Source organism: Lithobates pipiens, unplaced genomic scaffold (assembly GCF_037356315.1).
Source record: "Lithobates pipiens isolate NorthernLeopardFrog02 unplaced genomic scaffold, aLitPip1_a1.2 Scaffold_22, whole genome shotgun sequence".
Taxonomy (NCBI): Eukaryota; Metazoa; Chordata; class Amphibia; order Anura; family Ranidae; genus Lithobates; species Lithobates pipiens.
Window position 1 is genome coordinate 74,378,620 of NW_027507784.1, and position 19,423 is coordinate 74,398,042.

Here is a 19,423-nt window from a genome sequence, read left to right on the forward strand (position 1 = left end):
ACCCCAAGCTATTTGCTGAGAGGCATGTTGAGTCCATGGAATATTTAATATTTTGCCACAAGTTGCGGGAAAATTACAAACTTTAATTTTTTTTTTTTTTTCACAAAGTTGTCACTAAATGATATATTGCTCACGCATGGCATGGGCATATGTGAAATGACACCCCAAAATAAATTCTGCTGCTTCTCCTGAGTACGGGGATACCACATATGTGGGACTTTTTGGGAGCCTAGCCGCGTACGGGGCCCCGAAAACCAAGCACCGCCTTCAGGCTTTCTAAGGGCGTAAATTTTTGATTTCACTTCTCACTACCTATTACAGTTTTGAAGGCCATAAAATGCCAAGATGGCACAAAACACCCACAAATGACCCCATTTTAGAAAGTAGACACCCCAAGCTATTTGCTGAGAGGCATGTTGAGTCCATGGAATATTTAATATTTTGCCACAAGTTGCGGGAAAATTACAAACTTTAATTTTTTTTTTTTTTTCACAAAGTTGTCACTAAATGATATATTGCTCACGCATGCCATGGGCATATGTGAAATGACACCCCAAAATAAATTCTGCTGCTTCTCCTGAGTACGGGGATACCACATATGTGGGACTTTTTGGGAGCCTAGCCGCGTACGGGGCCCCGAAAACCAAGCACCGCCTTCAGGCTTTCTAAGGGCGTTACAGTTTTGAAGGCCATAAAATGCCAAGATGGCACAAACCCCCCCCCCCCCAAATGACCCCATTTTGGAAAGTAGACACCCCTAAATTTAGGGGTACACTAGTGAGACTAGGTAATAAATGGCGGGTGCCCTGAAACTATAAAAAAATAACTAACCAACCAGCGTCACCTGTAACAGTTATATGGTGATCACTGGTGAAAGGGTTAACTAGGGGGCAATCAGGGGGCTTTATGCGGTAGTATATGGGGGTCCCTGGCGCTATAAAAAGCTGCGGCGAACCTAAATACCTACCTGCCTAACTAGCGCCACCTGTGACACTAATACAGCGATCAGAAAAACGATCGCTTATTAGGCTGGGTTCACACTGGAGCGATGCGGGAACGCCACGAATCCGCGGCGGGTTCCCGCATCGCATGCCTCCCGGCGGCAGTTCACACTGCCCTATGCGAACTGCTGGGAGTGTCAGTGAAATGTTAATGACACTCCCAGATCAGTTCGCATATCGCAGTGCGATCTGCAAACTCGGATCGCATGGTGTGAACACCCATGCGATCCGATTCTGCTGCGGACCAAAAAAAGGGTCCCGTGCGAATTTGCGGCGGGTGCGGCGCGAATTCAGTATGGCTGAACTCGAATCGCACAGAGACTGGGTGTGATTTGCACTGGAGTGCGGTGCGAATCACATCCGTTCTCATAAACCGCTGCAATGTGAACCCAGCCTTAGTGACACTGGCGACGGGGGGTGATCACGGGGTTAAACCTTTATTGGGGGGTTAGGGGGGTACCCTAGAGCTAAAGGGGGCTAACCCTAACTGCCCTAACAGTTATTACAGTCACAAATGACACCAATGCAAAAAAAAATGCTATTGGTGTCACTGTGACTGGGGGGCAGGGGTGATTGGGGGGGTGATCGGGGGGTGAAGGGGGGGTGTGAGTGTGCCTGGCATGTTCTACTGTGAAGTGTCGTGTTGGTGCAACTCACCGATCCTCTCTCCTCGGTGCCGGAACGAAAAATACCGACACGGAGGAGAGATTACATCACTTCCTCTCCTGTGTTTACATTACAGGAGAGGAAGTGATGTCACGCCTCACTTCCATTCGTCAGGAGCGATCGAGAGGGGGTGGCCATGAATGAATGGCCGCCCCCTCATCCCGGATCGCTTCTGAACGAAAACCGACCGCCGCTGGCACCGGGGGAAGGCAGGGACGTACATGTACGCCCATATGCCTGCCCGTGCCATTCTGTCGACGTACATCGTCGTGCGGCGGTCGGCAAGTGGTTAAAGGGATGAGGTGGCAACCCTAGGCTTTACACATGCTGAAGCCACAATGCTTAACCACTTTCCGACCGCCGCACGACGATGTACGTCGACAGAATGGCACGGGCAGGCATAAGGGCTTACATGTACGTCCTTGCCTGCCCGCGAGTCGGGGGCCCGATCGGGCCCCCGCCCGGTGCCTGCGGCGGTCGGTATTAGTTCGGGAGCGATCCCGGACGAGGGGACGGCCATTCATTCATGGCCACCCCCTCGCGATCGCTCCCGACGAATGAAATTGCTCCGTGACATCACTTCCTCTCCTGTAATGTAAACACAGGAGAGGAAGTGATGTAATCTCTCCTCCGTGTCGGTATTTTTCGTTCCGACACCGAGGAGAGAGGATCGGTGAGTTGCACCAACACGACACTACACAGTAGAACATGCCAGGCACACTCACACCCCCCCGATCACCCCCCCAATTACCCCTGCCCCCCCAGTCACAGTGACACCAATGTCATTTTTTTTAATTTTTTTTTAATTTTTTATTTTTTTTGCATTGGTGTCATTTGTGACTGTAATAACTGTTAGGGCAGTTAGGGTTAGCCCCCTTTAGTTCTAATGTACCCCCCTAACCCCCCCAATAAAGATTTAACCCCGTGATCACCCCCCGTCGCCAGTGTCACTAAGGCTGGGTTCACATTGCAGCGGTTTATGAGAACGAATGTGATTCGCACCGCACTGCAGTGCAAATCACATCCGATCTCTGTGCGATTCGAGTTCAGCCATACAGATAGTATGGCTGAATTCGCATCGCACCCACCGCACCCGCCGCAAATTCGCACGGGACCCTTTTTTTGGCCCGCAGCAGAATCGGATCGCATGGGTGTTCACACCATGCGATCCGAGTTTGCAGATCGCACTGCGATATGCGAACTGATCTGGGGGTGTCATTAACATTTCACTGACACTCCCAGCAGTTCGCATAGGGCAGTGTGAACTGCCGCCGGGAGGCATGCGATGCAGGAACCCGCCGCGGATTCGTGGCGTTCCCGCATCGCTCCAGTGTGAACCCAGCCTAATAAGCGATCGTTTTTCTGATCGCTGTATTAGTGTCACAGGTGACGCTAGTTAGGCAGGTAGGTATTTAGGTTCGCCGCAGCTTTTTATAGCGCCAGGGACCCCCATATACTACCGCATAAAGCCCCCTGATTGCCCCCTAGTTAACCCTTTCACCAGTGATCACCATATAACTGTTACAGGTGACGCTGGTTGGTTAGTTATTTTTTTATAGTTTCAGGGCACGCGCCATTTATTACCTAGTCTCACTAGTGTACCCCTAAATTTAGGGGTGTCTACTTTCCAAAATGGGGTCATTTGGGGGGGGGGTTTGTGCCATCTTGGCATTTTATGGCCTTCAAAACTGTAACGCCCTTAGAAAGCCTGAAGGCGGTGCTTGGTTTTCGGGGCCCCGTACGCGGCTAGGCTCCCAAAAAGTCCCACATATGTGGTATCCCCGTACTCAGGAGAAGCAGCAAAATTTATTTTGGGGTGTCATTTCACATATGCCCATGGCATGCGTGAGCAATATATCATTTAGTGACAACTTTGTGAAAAAAAAAAAAAAAGTTTGTAATTTTCCCGCAACTTGTGGCAAAATATAAAATATTCCATGGACTCAACATGCCTCTCAGCAAATTGCTTGGGGTGTCTACTTTCTAAAATGGGGTCATTTGTGGGGGTTTTGTGCCATCTTGGCATTTTATGGCCTTCAAAACTGTAATAGGTAGTGAGGAGTGAAGTCAAATATTTACGCCCTTAGAAAACCTGAAGGCGGTTCTTGGTTTTCGGGGCCCCGTACGCGGCTAGGCTCCCAAAAAGTCCCACATATGTGGTATCCCCGTACTCAGGAGAAGCAGCAGAATTTATTTTGGGGTGTCATTTTACATATGCCCATAGCATGTGTGAGCAATATATCATTTAGTGACAACTTTGTGTAAAAAAAAAAAAAAACATTTTTTTTTGTCATTATTCAATCGCTTGAGGCAAAAAAATAAAATATTCAATGGGCTCAACATGCCACTTATCAATTTCCTTAGGGTGTCTACTTTCCAAAATGGGGTCATTTGGGGGGGTTTTGTACTGCCCTGCCATTTTAGCACCTCAAGAAATGAGATAGGCAGTCGTAAACTAAAAGCTGCGTAAATTCCAGAAAACTTACCTTAGTTTTTAGATGTGACAACTTTTGCGCAAACCAATAAATATACAATTATTGACTTTTTTTTTACCAAAGACATGTGGCTGAATACATTTTGGCCTAAATGTATGACTAAAATTGAGTTTATTGGATTTTTCTAATAACAAAAAGTAGAAAATATCATTTTTTTTCAAAATTTTCGGTCTTTTTACGTTTATATCGCAAAAAATAAAAATCGCAGAGGCAATCAAATATCATCAAAAGAAAGCTCTATTTGTGGGAAGAAAAGGACGCAAATTTTGTTTGGGTACAACATTGCATGACCGCGCAATTACCAGTTAAAGCAGCGCAGTGCCAAATTGTAAAAAGACCTCTGGTCATTTACCAGCAAAATGGTCCGGTCTGAAAGTGGTTAAAGTGACACTAAGGTCTCTTTTTTTTTTTTGTTGTTGTTAAAAATAACAAACATTTTATACTTACCTGCTCTGTGAAATGATTTTTGTACAGAGCAGTCCCCAATCCTCTTCTTGCTATGGGGGCACCAGAACCGGGCCGCGGCTCCCTGTGTCCATTTAGACATGGAGCCGTGGTTCGGGCCCAACCCCGCCCCCTCTCTCTCCTCATTGGCTCACTGAGTGGTGTAGTAGATAGCACTCTCACCTACCAGTAAACAGCATCACTGGTTCGAATCCCAACCATGGCACCACCTGCCTGGAGTTTTCATGTTTTCCTTGTGCCTGTGTGGGTTTCCTCCGGGTACTCCGGTTTGCTCCCACACTACAAAACCATGCTGGTAGGTTAATTGGCATCTATCCAAATTTGGCCCTAGTATATGAATGTGGGTTGGGGACCTTGGATTGTGGACGTGAGTGTGCGATGTATGTGTGGAGCGTTGACAGCTATACGGATACCTTAAATAAATAATAATATAATAGATGAGCATCATAATGATACACAATGTACATGGATAGGGAGAATTGTAGACACACACCCACACTCACTCTGGATGGACTGGTGTCTTTATTCAACCTTACTATGTAACTATGTACATGAATTTCTGCAGCTTTTCCATTGAAATCTATTGAACCAAAAAAAGGGACTGTTTTGCTTTTTACCACTTTCCGACCAGCTCACGCCAATACACAATGGCTGCGCAAACCATCGCACCAGTACGGCGGCTCCTATAAGAGCCGTAGCAGGCGAGCACGATTGCTGCCAGTCACCCGTGATTGCGGACACGAGAGGCAGAATGTGGATGAGTGTAGAAGAGCGTCTGTTTCTTCTAAGTAGCAATCTGGCTCCTCCTATAGTCAGTCCTATCCTATCACAGTTAGAAACACACCTAGGGAACACATTTAACCCCTAGTGTAAAACCCTTCCCTGCCAGTGACATTTACACAGTAATCAGTGCATTTTTATAGCACTGATCGCTGTATAAATGTCAATTGTCCCAAAAAAGTGTCAAAAGTGTCCGATCTGTCTGTCACGATGTCACAGTCCCGATAAAAATCGCTGATCGCCGCCATTATTAATAAAAAATAATAATAATAAAAATGCCATAAAAATTGCATAAATCTATTCCCTATTTTGTGGACGCTATACATTTTGTGCAAACCAATCAATATACGCTTATTGCGATTTTTTTTTTTTATACCAAAAATATGTAGAAGAATACATATCGGCCTAAACTGATGAAGAAATTAGTTTTTTTTTACATTTTTTGGGGGGATATTTATTATAGCAAAAAGTAATACATATAGGGGGTTATTTACGAAAGGCAAATCCACATTGTATTGCAAGCGTACTTGAAAGTGCACTTGGAAGTGCAGTCACTCTAAATCTAAGGGGTAGATCTGAAATGAGGGGAAGCTCTGCTGATTTTATCATCCAATCATGTGCAAGCTAAAATGTTTTTTATTTACCTTGCATGTCCCCCTCTACAGCGACTTTAGTTCCAAGTGCACATGCAGTGCAAGTTGGATTTTCCTTTCGTAAATAACAAAATTGACGTCCTTTTTTCCCCACAAATAGAGATTTATTTTGGTGGTATTTTATCACCTCTGCAGTTTTTATTTTTTGCGCTATAAACAAAAAAACTGTCAATTTTGAAAAAAACGAACTATGGGGGTTATTTACGAAAGGCAAATCCAATTTGCACTAGAAGTGCACTGAAAGTGCACTTGGAAGTGCAGTCACTGTAGATCCGAGGAGGACATGCAAGGAAAAAAAAAAAAAATGGATTTTAGCTTGCACATGAGTGGATGATAAAATCAGCAGAGCTTCCCCTCGTTTCAGATCTACCCCTTAGATTTGCAGTGACTGCACTTCCAAGTGCACTTGCAGTGCAAAGTGGATATGCCTTTCGTAAATAACCCCCATAGTTTTTTTTTTTTTCAAAATTGACAGTTTTTTTGTTTATAGCGCAAAAAATAAAAACTGAAGAGGTGATAAAATACCACCAAAATAAATCTCTATTTGTGGGGAAAAAAGGACGTCAATTTTGTTTGGGTACAACGTCGCATGACCGCGCAATGGTCAGTTAAAGCGACTCAGTGCCCAGGCAGTCAGGAAGGAGGTCAATCCTTCTGGGGCTTAAGTGATTAAAAAAGTCCTTGACACATTCTAAAATCGCAGAGGCACAAAAATGCATTGATGTGAACATGTTCCATAGAAACCCATGTTTAAAAAATGAACCGCGTTTCTGCAAAAAATAAAAAAAGCATGAAAAAACGCATTGGTGTGAATAGAGACTTCCATTGGAACTTATGTTAAAAAAATGAATTGCGTTTCTGCAAAAAGCAAAAAAGCTTGGAAAAAAAAACACATTGGTGTAAATAAAGCCTCAAACAGGTTTTATAAAAAAAAAAAAAAAAAAAAAAAAAAAAAAAAAACAGCATGTTGGTGAAAGGAGGGACCAAGGGGAGGCAAAATCTAAGCATATTAAACTTTAAATAACACCCTAAAATGGGTGTAAATTCCCATTTGGAACATTGCTTGCACAATATACGATCTGCAGCGTGTTTTCCAGGTCCATATTAATTGGAAAAGTACAGCAAATTTAGCAAACAAAATTGTATTTTAAAGGCTGAGATTTACTTTCCTCTGATTTCTTAAATTGTTTTTAGATTGCGATGCAGCATTTATGGCAGCTTGTAAAGTTTTGAATCCAAGGAGGCCATTTACAGATTATATAATCTGTGAAGAACAACAATATGTTCTTTGAGATATGGGTGAGCTGGGGCTTTGCTGGTTTAAGTACTGCTAATGCATCGCTTTGCAAAACCTCTTAAGTGCCGAGGGTTGCAGACAATCAATCTTCTTTGTTTCACATGAGCGTGGTGAGGTTCCTTTTAACAACACTTTATAATGTTGCATAAGAAGCACACAGGCAACAAAGCGCGCAGAGGACCGCCTCTGGAGAACTTATCTAAGAGCGCACACAAGCAAGCCGTTTGCATGCGATTAACCTACAGTAGCTGTAGCTTGAGTTTAAGTGGACTTTTTATGTAACGTTGGACATCTACAGTTAAAGCTGAACTCCGGGCAGATACTGGAAAACACACCACCTAAAATACGTGTAAATCCCAACAATGAACCTCTCTGATTTGCTTTGTTTTTGGTCTATTAGACCCTTTCACACTGGGGCGGTCCCGGCGTTAGCGGTAAAGCGCAGCTAGTTTTTTTTTTTGCCCCATAAAAGATTTTATTGAAAGATTCAAAGCATACAAACATGCGAGACAGGTAAACATCAAGAACAAAAAGTGCTGCCACGACCCTTTCAAATCGCAGTAAAGGAGGCACTATATCACTGCTGCGTTGGTCGTGGCTAGTAGAACAGTGCTATACAGAGGCATATATTGTCAACAAAAGTAAAACTAATATGATCATATATTTAGAAGAGGTGTACTCAAGTCGTGAAAGGTAGTGTTGGGTCTGAGTGCCTAACCCGTGGTACCAATATCATCCGGTCGAACTAGGGTTCTAAGCCCTTGTACACACGGTCGGAGATTCCAACGGAATGTTTCCTATCAGACCGTTTTGTCGGATATTCCGACTGTGTGTGGTCTGCATCGGACTGATTCAGTCGGAATATCCGACGGACCAACTTTTCCAACTTGCCGGTAAAATTTTCCTGACAAAATGCTCCTATCGGACATACTCCGATCATGTGTAGCCTACTCCGATGGACAAAGTGCCACGCATGCTCAGATCAAATTCCTAGACCAAAGCTATTGGCTACTAGCCTGAACGTAGTCCCGTCGTAACGAAATAACGTCATCACGTTATGTACAATCGGATTTTCCGACAACTGAGTCTGACCGTGTGTATGCAACATCACTTCCGGACCTCTCCCGGAATTAATCCGTCGGAATTAATCCGATGAATTTGGTTGCCGGAATCTCTGACCGTGTGTACGGGGACTTAGAGTGGTGTTATTCCTGATACCCGTGACCGAGTGGGAAAGCAAACGGCTGCCTTGTTGCAACTCTACAAGATTAACGGTTGGGTAAACATTCTACGGGAGGATTCAATATTTGATTGGGTAGATGGAAGGGGGTAGAGGATAGAGGGGTGGGGGGTGAAAGGATATAGAGAGTAGGAGTATAAGGGGGAAAGAGAGAGGTGGTGGGTGCCCCCCCGGTCTCCCCCCCTCCCCCGCCAACATCGTGCCTCCTTGTTTTATAAGTCAAGTATCCCTATGTAGTGGGGGAAAGAATGCCTTATATTTGTCCGTGGTTTGAAAAGGTTTCCAGCAAGCCCAGATAGTCGAGAATTTCTGTAGCCGTTCTTGTGTGGTATATATCAGCTCTTCCATCTCCTCTATCTTAGCAACTCTGGTCAGCCATTCTCGAATGAAGGGAACATCAGTAGATCGCCAGTGTGTAGGAATACACAGCCTGGCTGCGTTAACCATATGAATGACTAATGATTTGAGGTAGGTCCGTTTAGTGAGAGTCGTAAGGTGGAGGAAATATTGTGCAGGGTTATAGTTTAAGGTGTAGGTGGTGACCTGTGTGATAATGGAATGGACTTCCTGCCAGAAGGGTTGTGTTAAGGGGCATTCCCACCATATATGAATCATCGAGCCTATTGCTGTCTGGCATCTCCAGCATGTGTTGGGAATTGTGGGGGAGAATTTATGTAGTCTAACAGGGGTCCTGTACCATTTAGTTGCGATCTTATATCCATTTTCTTGAATTGCTACATTTATCGAACCTTTATGGGCGTAAGTAAATATGTCCTCCCACTGTTCATTAGTAAGGTTGATCTGCAAGTCTTTTTCCCAGGAGGGACGTGTGGGTGCCGTCTGTTTCTGGTGACTGGTCAGGCTCGTCTTGAAGTAGTACATTCATGCTCGATATTAAATGTCTCAGTGAGGTGTCGCTTGTACATAGGCGTTCAAATGGAAGAATCTGTCTACACCACTTGGTCGACGGGTTTTCCGAGGCGAGGAAATGTCTCAATTGTCTATACGACCAGAAGGGGAAGCTTTGGGTCGGGGAAAGTGCCGCTAGGTTTTCGTATGAATGTGCTCTACTTTTGTGGAAGAAGTGGTGTGCTAACACCTCCGCATGTGGCCAGCTAGTTTTACCACTGCTATAGAGGCGCCTTTTGCCTGCTAGCGGGGGGCTTTTAACCCCCGCTAGTGGCCAAGTAAAGGGTTAAAAGCACCCGCCAAAGCGATTTGCAGGCGCTTAGGCAGCACTGACCATTAATTCCAATGGGCGGGGAGTTTTGGGAGCGGTGTATTCACCACTCCCGTAAAATTTAAGTGAAGAAATATTTGAATTATTGTTAGAAGAAATGTGTGTGTTCTTTTTTTTTTTCTGTGTTTCTTGAAATAAATAAAAGATTTGAAAAAAAGAAAAGTAAAAAAAAAAAAAAAAAAAAATAAGTGTAGAATTTTAAACCGCGCTGTCTCTTTAAATTGTATGGTAGCAGCCGGCACAGCAAAGGATCGGTTTGCAAAGTGAAAAACTATGGGGGTTATTTACAAAAGGAAAATCCACTTTGCACTGCAAGTGCACTTGGAAGTGCAGTCGCTCTAAATCTAAGGGGTAGATCTGTAATGAGGGGAAGCTCTGCTGATTTTATCATCCAATCATGTTCAAGCTAAAATGCTGTTTTTTTTATTTTCCTTGCATGTCCCTCTCGGATCTACAGCGCCTTTACTTCCAAGGGCACTTGCAGTGCAAAGTGGATTTGCCTGTCAATAACCCCCTATGTATATAAAAAGTGCAGCACTAATATAATATCTGTAGAATAAGCCACAATGAATTATTGAAATGAATGCTCAATAAAGTGAACCCTTATGATGGGAAAAATGTATAAATGTGTACACAAATGTCTATACACTGTATCAGAAAGTCAAAATATACTCATATAATTTGTAACGATAACGATACTCATAAAATAATATAAAAATCTTGGGATATTGGACATTCAATATAGTTCTAAAAAGAACGAAAAAAAAACAAAAAAGTGAATGATTAAAAGTCCATAAACCAGTGTGCATGGTGATATGGTGACTTGAAGTATAAAATTTTCGCAGACACAGTTTGCCAGTAGATGATCCACCACCAAGTACGAGACTTGCCGGACCACCCCAAAGATGCGGCTTGCAGGACTTTTTTTTTCCCTCCTGCAAGCGCACCGCCCCAGTGTGAAAGCACTCGGGCTTTCACACTGGGGAGGCATGAGAGGCACCTCAGGTTGAAAAAAGACACAAGTCCATCTAGTTCAACCAATAACTTAAAGGGTAACTCCACTTCCGTGGGGGGAAAAATAGCAAACAAAAAATAATATAGCACATATAATTGTGACACTAATCATATTGTCATTGAATGCTATTAAAAATGACCTTTCCTTTTCAATCTGCAGCTCTGTAATTTTCTGAGAATGCAATACAATATGGCTACCTGGAGTTTTTCTGTACACAGAATGTGTACTGACCACCCCTCAGAAACACAACGTCCCGCTTGTGTGATTGGCTCACCAATTTTCCAAGAAGTCTGCCTAAGGCCGCGTACACACGGGCGGATTGTCTGGCCAACTAAGTCCGTCAGACAATCCGACAGACAGTCCGTCCTACTTTTGAATGAACGGACTTGACCACACACGACGAACAGACAGTCCGCTGAAAGCGTGCGCGATGACGTGTACGGCACGTACGACGGGACTAGAAATTCGACGTCCAATACACTGCAATGCAACCTTCGGCCGTGTAAATCCTTTCTGAGCATGCGCCATACTTAGTCCGTCAAACTCACGAGCAGACTGACCGCTGAAACCAAGTTTGGACGGACAATATTACGGAAATTCCGAAAGACTTAGTCCGCCAGACTGTCCGCTGAAAAAGTCCGCTGAAGCCCACACACGAGCGGATTGTCCGCTGAAACACGTTTCAGCGGACTAAGTTGGACAGACAATCCTCTCGTGTGTACGCGGCCTAAGATACAAGTCAGATTTCAGGCATCCCCTGCAAAAAAAAAAATTTTTTTTGAAGAGATACTTTCAATAGGAACACATCTAAAGGGATGCAGACCCAGCAGATTTCCTCATATGTGCTCAGCAGCTGCACACCTGACAGTTAATCATGAAACCACTCCCATTAGACACTACAGAGGCACAGAGAAACACACAGGGATTTCTTCAGAATAACAAAAGGTAGAAATCTGCAACAAAGGTTGTTATAATCCTTGCACTGTACATAGATCGCCCAGAAGGGAATGTTTTTTCCTCAACAAAAGTGGAGTTACTCTTTAACCACTTGCCGACTGCTACATGCCGATATACGTCAGCACACTGGCAGCAGTGGGCAAATGGGCATACCTGTACGTCCCCTTTAATTAGTGGGGCTAGCGGATGCATGATGCAAACAGCGTGACTGTGCCCGTGGGACCTGCGGACTTGATGTCTGCCAGTGTCCCATGATAATGACACAGAGCCGCAGAAGCGAGAGATGTAAACAAGGCATTTCCCGGTTATGCCTTGTGACATGACAGAGGTCACTGATCCCTGTCATTAGGAGCAGTGATCTCTGTCATGTCAGTGGTAGCCCACCCCCCCCCCACAGTTAGAATCTCTCCCTAGGACACACTTAACCCCTTGATCACCCTCTAGTGTTTAACCCCTTCCCTGCCAGTGTCATTTACACGGTAATCAGTGCACTTTTATAGCACTGATCGCTGTATAAATGACAATGGTCCCAAAATAGTGTCAAAAGTGTCGAATGTGTCCGCCATAATGTCGCTGTCACAATAAAAGTCACAGATCGCCGCCATTACTAATAAAAAACGATTATAATAAAAAAGGCCATAAAACTATCCCCTATTTTGTAGACGCTATAACTTTTGTGCAAACCAAGCAATATAGGCTTATTGTGATTTTTTTAACAAAAATATGTAGAAGAATACATATATGCCTAAACTGAGGAAAAAATTAGTTTTTTTTATATTTTTGGGGGGGGATATTTATTATAGCAAAAAGTAAAACATATTGCTTTTTTTTCCAAAATTGTTGCTTTTTTTTTGTTAATAGCGCACAAAATAAAAACCGCAGAGGTGATTAAATATGACCAAAATAAAGCTCTATTTGTGAGGGAAAAAAGGACGTCAATTTTGTTTGGGTGCAATATCACATGGCCGCGCAATTATCAGTTAAAGCGGCGCAGTGTCGTATCGCAAAAAGTGCTCTGGTCAGGAAGGGGGTAAAATCTTCCAATTACATAGGTCCCATTTGGCAATGGTACTACCTGCCAAACGTGACCTATTGTATGATTTTTTTTTTCCATGCCACAGCACAGTCAGGGCATTGTGTACTAACATGACAGGGGACCATGCTAACTTGCATCTGAGTGGTCAAAACTGAGGCTCAACCATCTATTTACCACCCTATCTATTTACCACCCCATCTATTTACCACCCCATCTATTTACCACCCCATCTATTTACCACCCCATCTATTTACCACCCCAGCCACCCATGTAGATGAGGCCTACGGGATTAAGTGGTGTCTGATACATCTGTATAAATCACAAGACTGGCTGAACAGAATTAAAATTCCTTTGACAGATGACGCAGCTCACTGTGTATTTATCAGTATACCTGGAATTCATCTTTAATGCTTCGGGTTAAAATAGATGTGAAATCTGTTATATAGCTAGTGTCACAAATATCTTTAGTGAGAAATGTTTCCTGTAAAAAAAAGAAAAATTTTTTTCTTCAAGTTATGAGACTCCAATGTATGACATGACACATCAAATCTAATTTATTAAAGTAAATCCCCGGCCAAAACCTTTTTGGCTAGAGATACATTTTAATCTATAACTATAAAACATCCTTTGTGATAAAATTGATTCCATCAGTAATATTCATGGTATATTAGCTGTTTGTTTGGAGGCAATTGTCAATTAGAAATCATGTGTGTCTGTTTCTGCCTATATGTGATCTGTTTGGATATTAAAACAGAATTCAATTTTGCAAAAAAAAAAAAAAATACATTCTAAACAAGCCCCCTGCAGGTTTGTACCATATGCACCGCATACTAATAGGTTTACCTGTCTCCAGCGTCGGGCTGTCATAGCTCAGGCACTTTCATCTTCTCTTGGTCTTCCTACCTGGTTTGTGCTTGAACCAGGTAGAAAAGGCTTCATTCTCACGCATGCGCAGGGGCGTGACTTCATAACGGTACAGAACAGGTGCCACTAATTTATTCTCAGCTCTGCATGCGTGGCTCAGTGTACAATACCATTGAAAGCCAGACCCTGCCTGTCATGTTTTTTTTTTTTTTACTTTAATACCACTTTAAAAGGTCTAATAGGTAAATACACAGCTAAAGCTGAACTTCGGTAATTATTTGTATTGAATAGTTACATTGGTACAGCTTGGCACAATGTAGGTATGCATATCTCATACCTGACATACCTGACCATACTATGGTTGCCACTTCATCCCTTTAGGCTGGGTTCACACTGGTACGACAAACGCTCCGACAGTGGGAGCTCATGTCTTAACTGGTCCGACTTTGAAAATGCTCCCTGCGCTACTTTGGTCCAACTTGGATCCTACTTCAACCCATTGACCATCACTGAAGTAGGATCAAAGTCGGATCCTTGTCCTAACCATCCAACTTTGGCATCCGACATTATGTTATTTTCCTGCCCCCTGCTGTAGCCCATCCCATTGTGTATTAGTTTTGATTGGTCAAAGGACAAGTTGTACTATCTGATAAGTCAGATCAAAGTAGTATCCTGTTCATGAAAGTCGGATGGATGTAGAACCAATGTAGGACTGATGTAGAACCAATGTAGGACTGAGGTAGGACCAATGTAGGACCAATGTAGGACTGATGTAGGACCAATGTAGGACCAATGTAGGACCAATGTAGGACTGATGTAGGACCAATGTAGGACCAATGTAGGACTGATGTAGAACCAATGTAGGACTGATGTAGGACCAATGTAGGACTGATGTAGGACCAATGTAGGACCAATGTAGGACTGATGTCGCAGAGCAAAGTAGGATGAAAGTAGTACTACTATTGTGTAGTATAGTGTGAACCCGGCCTCAAACCCGAACACATATTAATTACACAGGTTCTGTGGCTGATTACGGTGGTAATTAATCTCACTTGGTGCCTTATCTGCATTTAATTAGCCTCAAAACCTGTGTAATTCAAAGGTATTCGGGTTTAAAGGGATAAGGTGGCAACTCTAGACCATAAGTTGGCAGTACTAGGGCATATCTCACAATCTTCCAGGTCCTGTGTCGAGCGGCTTCCCTTCTGCATACTGACCACAGGGGTCACCACTTGGCACTATCTCTATTCATAGAAAGCATTGAATTTCTTTCAATAAATACAAGGTGTGCTCTGATTGGATTGGGTGGAGATCATGACATCAATGCCCCTACTCTCCAACTCCAATCAGAGTATGCCTTGTATTCACCGAAAAAATACAAGGCTTCCATGAATTGTGGTAGTGCCAAGTGAGGCTTCCTCTGTGCTCAGAAAAGGGGAAGCTGCTTGGCACAGGACCCAGAAGATTGCGGTGCTCTCTGTAGTAGCACCGACTATTACAGCGATTGTCAGCTTCCCCAGTGGCCCATCAGGTTTGACATATGCATACTTACATTGGTCCAGGCTAGACATGTGCAGTTCATTTTGTTATGAATTGAAATTGAGACAGATTTTGCGTTATTTGGAAATTCGGATGTATCCGAATTTCCAAATTACAATAGTAACAAATTTAAATGAATCCGAAATAACAAAACCAAATTGTGGCCGAAATTTGAATTTGAATAGTTTTTTTATAAGTTTTCAAATTTGAGCTCTAATATTTTTTGAATTCATATAGCTTTCAAATTTGAATCATTTTAGAAACAAATTTAAATTTCCAAAGAGAAAAAAAAAATAGAATAGAAAATAAAGGAATAGAATAGAAAAGAATATAATAGAATAAAAAACAAAATAATAGAATATAATAGAATAAAAAACAAAATAATAGAATATAATCGACTAAAACAAAACAGAATAGAAAAGACTATAATAGAATAAAAACAAAATAATAGAATATAATAGAGTAAAACAAAACAGAATAGAAAATAAAAGAATAGAAAAAATAGAATAGAAAATAAAAGGAAAGAATAGAAAATAAAAGAATAGAAAAGAATAGAGTAAAAAAGAACAAAATAGAACAGAAAAGAGTAGAATAAAACAGATTAAAATAGAATAGAAAATAAATGAATAGAATAGAATAAAAAATAGAATATAATCATCTTCTGAAATTTGAATTTCAAATACCGTATATACTCGAGTATAAGCCGAGATTTTCAGCCTCTTTTTTGAGGCTGAAAGTGCCCCCCTCGGCTTATACTCGAGTCATCGCTGTCTGTCTGCCCGATCAGCGTGTCGAGCAGACAGACAGCGGCCATTCTAGGATTCAAAGGCCGCGCCTCCGTCTCCGCCTTCGCCTGTGATAGGCGGAACACTGAATTTCCCAGCAGTCTGTGTTCCGCCTATCACGGACGTCCTCTCATCCTCGTCCGTAGTATGAGGATGAGCGGACGTCCATGATAGGCGGACCACTGACTGCTGGGAAATTGAGTGTTCCGCCTATCACGGACATCCGATAGGCGGAACACTCAATTTCCCAGCAGTCAGTGGGAAATTGAGTGTTCCGCCTATCACCGACGGAGGCGCGGCTTTTGAATCCTAGAATGGCCACCGACGAAGAGCTGCGGGACGGGCCGGGACGCAGGCCGGGACGGGACGCAGGCCGGGACGCAGGCCGGGACGGGACGCAGGCCGGGACGGGACGCAGGCCGGGACGGAACGCAGGCTGGACGGACACAGGCTGGACGGACACAGGCAGGCTGGACACAGGTAGGCTGCACGGACACACACACACACACACACACACACACACACACACACACACACACACACACGGATGCATGCACACACAGGGATGGATGGACACACACGGATGCATGGACACACACACACACACACACGGATGCATGCACACACACAGGGATGGATGGACACACACACACACGGATGCATGGACACACACACACACACACGGATGCATGGACACACACACACACACACGGATGCATGGACACACACACACACGGATGCATGGACACACACAGGGATGGACGACACACAGGGATGGACAGGCATGTCTCACCCTCGGCTTATACACGAGTCAATAATTTTTTCCAGTTTTTTGGGGGTAAATTGGGGACCTCGGCTTATATTCGGGTCGGCCTATACTCGAGTATATACGGTATAATAAATTCATATCCAAATAGAATAGAAAAGAATAGAAAAAATAGAATAGAAAAGAATAGACTAGAAAAAAAAGAATATAATAAAGCACGATAGAATATAACCTTCTTTCGAAATTCTAATTTAAAATAGAATAATTTTAAATTCAACTAGAATAGAAAAAATGAATAGAAAATAATAAAATAGAATAGAATAGAAAATAATACAATAGAATAGAATAAAAATAGAAACAAATTGAATACAATAGAACGAATATAACAATATAACTGTTTTCTGAAATTTTAATAGAATAAGTTTGAATTAAAATAGAATAGAATAGAAAAGAATATAGTATAATAGAAAAGAAAATATAACAGAAAATAAAATAATAGAATAGAATAGAAAAAAATCTATAGAATAGAATGAAATATAATATAACCATCTTCCAAAATTCAAACATTGAATAGAATCAATTCAATTTTAGGTGGAGCTTGAATTGAATTTGAATTAAACGGAATTTGATTTGAATTCAAATGCAATTTGAATGTAATTCAAATTTGACTCAATTAGAATTTTCTGCATTTGGAAAATGTGAATCTATTTGAATTTGAATAAACCAAGCAAAGTCCAAAAGTGGATTAAGAAAATTTAACTAAGCAAATATATGTAAATACAGAATCAAAACGAAACAAAACATTTTGTTTTCATTCTGCACATGTCAGATAATAGCTGGAGTTTATTTTTAAACGATATACAATATTTGTGAATGGTTTCACTGTCCAATAGGCAGCCAGGTAACACAAATGCAGTAGCTGTAAAGCTGAAATAAGAAAATAGTGATGGCTCTGCAGTATGGTAGAGGATTCACCAAGCACCAGCAAGGACAGGTAGGTGACACCACTGTATTCCTCGACTGTAATAGAGAAAGTGCTGTCAGCATACTGCACTGGCTGCACTGTGTGGCAGGGATGCCTGGATTACAGGTCTGGCTGAACAACTACATGCAGGTTAATTGTTTATGTAGCTGTTTGTCTGGAGTTCAGCTAGTAACACATTGTAGAGAATACACTTTGGTTTTATTACATTTCGGTATATTGTTACAAATGTTCATAAATCTCTTCCAACAGGAAATTGTTTTTTACGGATTATGGGAACGTGGCTAAGGTGGAAAGATGTGATCTGGATGGAGGGAACAGAACACGGATTATTCTCACTAAAATCGAACAGCCGACTGCCCTGGCGCTGGATCTTGTCAATCGATTTGTTTATTGGGCAGATGTTTACCTGGATTACATAGAAGTGGCTGATTATGAAGGAAGGAACAGACATACAATATTACATGGGAAGGAGGTAAGCTAGTCTAATGCTGTTTACACACGGTCGGACTTTCCGGCAGAAAAAGTCTAACAGAATAATTTCATGAGATATTCCGATCATGTGTGGGCTTCATCTGACTTTTTTTTTTTTTATTCTGATGGACCTAGAAATAGAACATGTTTTAAATCTTCCCAACGGAATCAATTCCTATCGGGAAAACCGTTCGTCTGTATTCTATTCCGCCAAAAAAAGGACGGAAGGGCAGATATTGGCTACTGGCTATTGAACTTCTTTTTTCTAGTCCCGCCATACGTCATCGCGTTCTAAATGATCGGACTTTGGTGTGATCGTGTGTAGGCAAGTCCGTTTCAGCGGAACTCCGTCGGAAAGACCGTCAGAGTTTATTCTGATGGAAACAACGGTCGTGCGTACACGGCATAAGGCTGTAGTGCATAGTATTCAGGTACATCATGTGATCTTAAAGTGGTTGTAAACCCTTACAAACCACTTTGACCTGCAGGTAAGCCTAGATTAAGGTCCAAGAAATATCTCCTAAACCTAAACGGTTTAGGAGATATTTGCCAAAAGACAGGCACCGCTGTTAACGCCGCTATGCCGCGAGTGGCGACTCCCGTGCGCATGCTTGGGAGTGACGTCATTGTGGCTCAGTCGAATGACAGCGGAGACATCTCTGGCTCCTGTGTCAGGTAAGTGACACATAATGGACTACTATGTGATACCTTTGCAGGGAATCAAAAGAGGAAGTAAACTCATCAGGGTTTACATCCTCTTTAACTCAAACAAGTCCCTTCTGTTGCGGTCAGCATCCTCCAAATCTCCAAACTCCTTATTTATTTATTTATTTGCTGTTTTGATCTGACCTTCTGTTAGCCACCCTCTTGCTCCCAAAATGGACTATGGCTGGAGTAATGTAACTATGTAAAAATTGCCATACCTAAACTTCAGATTGTAATAAATTCCCGCCTCCAATTTTTTGCATTTTTATAGGCTGACAAAAAATTTTTTTTATTATTTTTATTTTTGAAATTAGATTTTTTAACCACTTAAGGACCGGAACTCTTTTTGAGATTTGTTGTTTACAAGTTAAAAAGTTTTTTTTTTTGCTAGGAAATTACTTAGAACCCCCAAACATTATACATTTTTTTTCTAACACCCTAGAGAATAAAATGGAGGTCGTTG

At 42.4% G+C, this 19,423-nt stretch overlaps 1 protein-coding gene across 1 annotated transcript in view; it reads left to right on the forward strand.

Moving 5' to 3' along the window:
- Window positions 1–19,423, forward strand: part of LRP1B (LDL receptor related protein 1B) — a 2,110,020-nt gene that overhangs the window by 1,048,457 nt on the left and 1,042,140 nt on the right. The window contains exon 8 of the mRNA XM_077447755.1: window positions 18,034–18,256. Within this exon, the coding sequence (XP_077303881.1) occupies window positions 18,034–18,256 (223 nt within the window). The remainder of the gene's footprint in view (window positions 1–18,033; window positions 18,257–19,423) is intronic.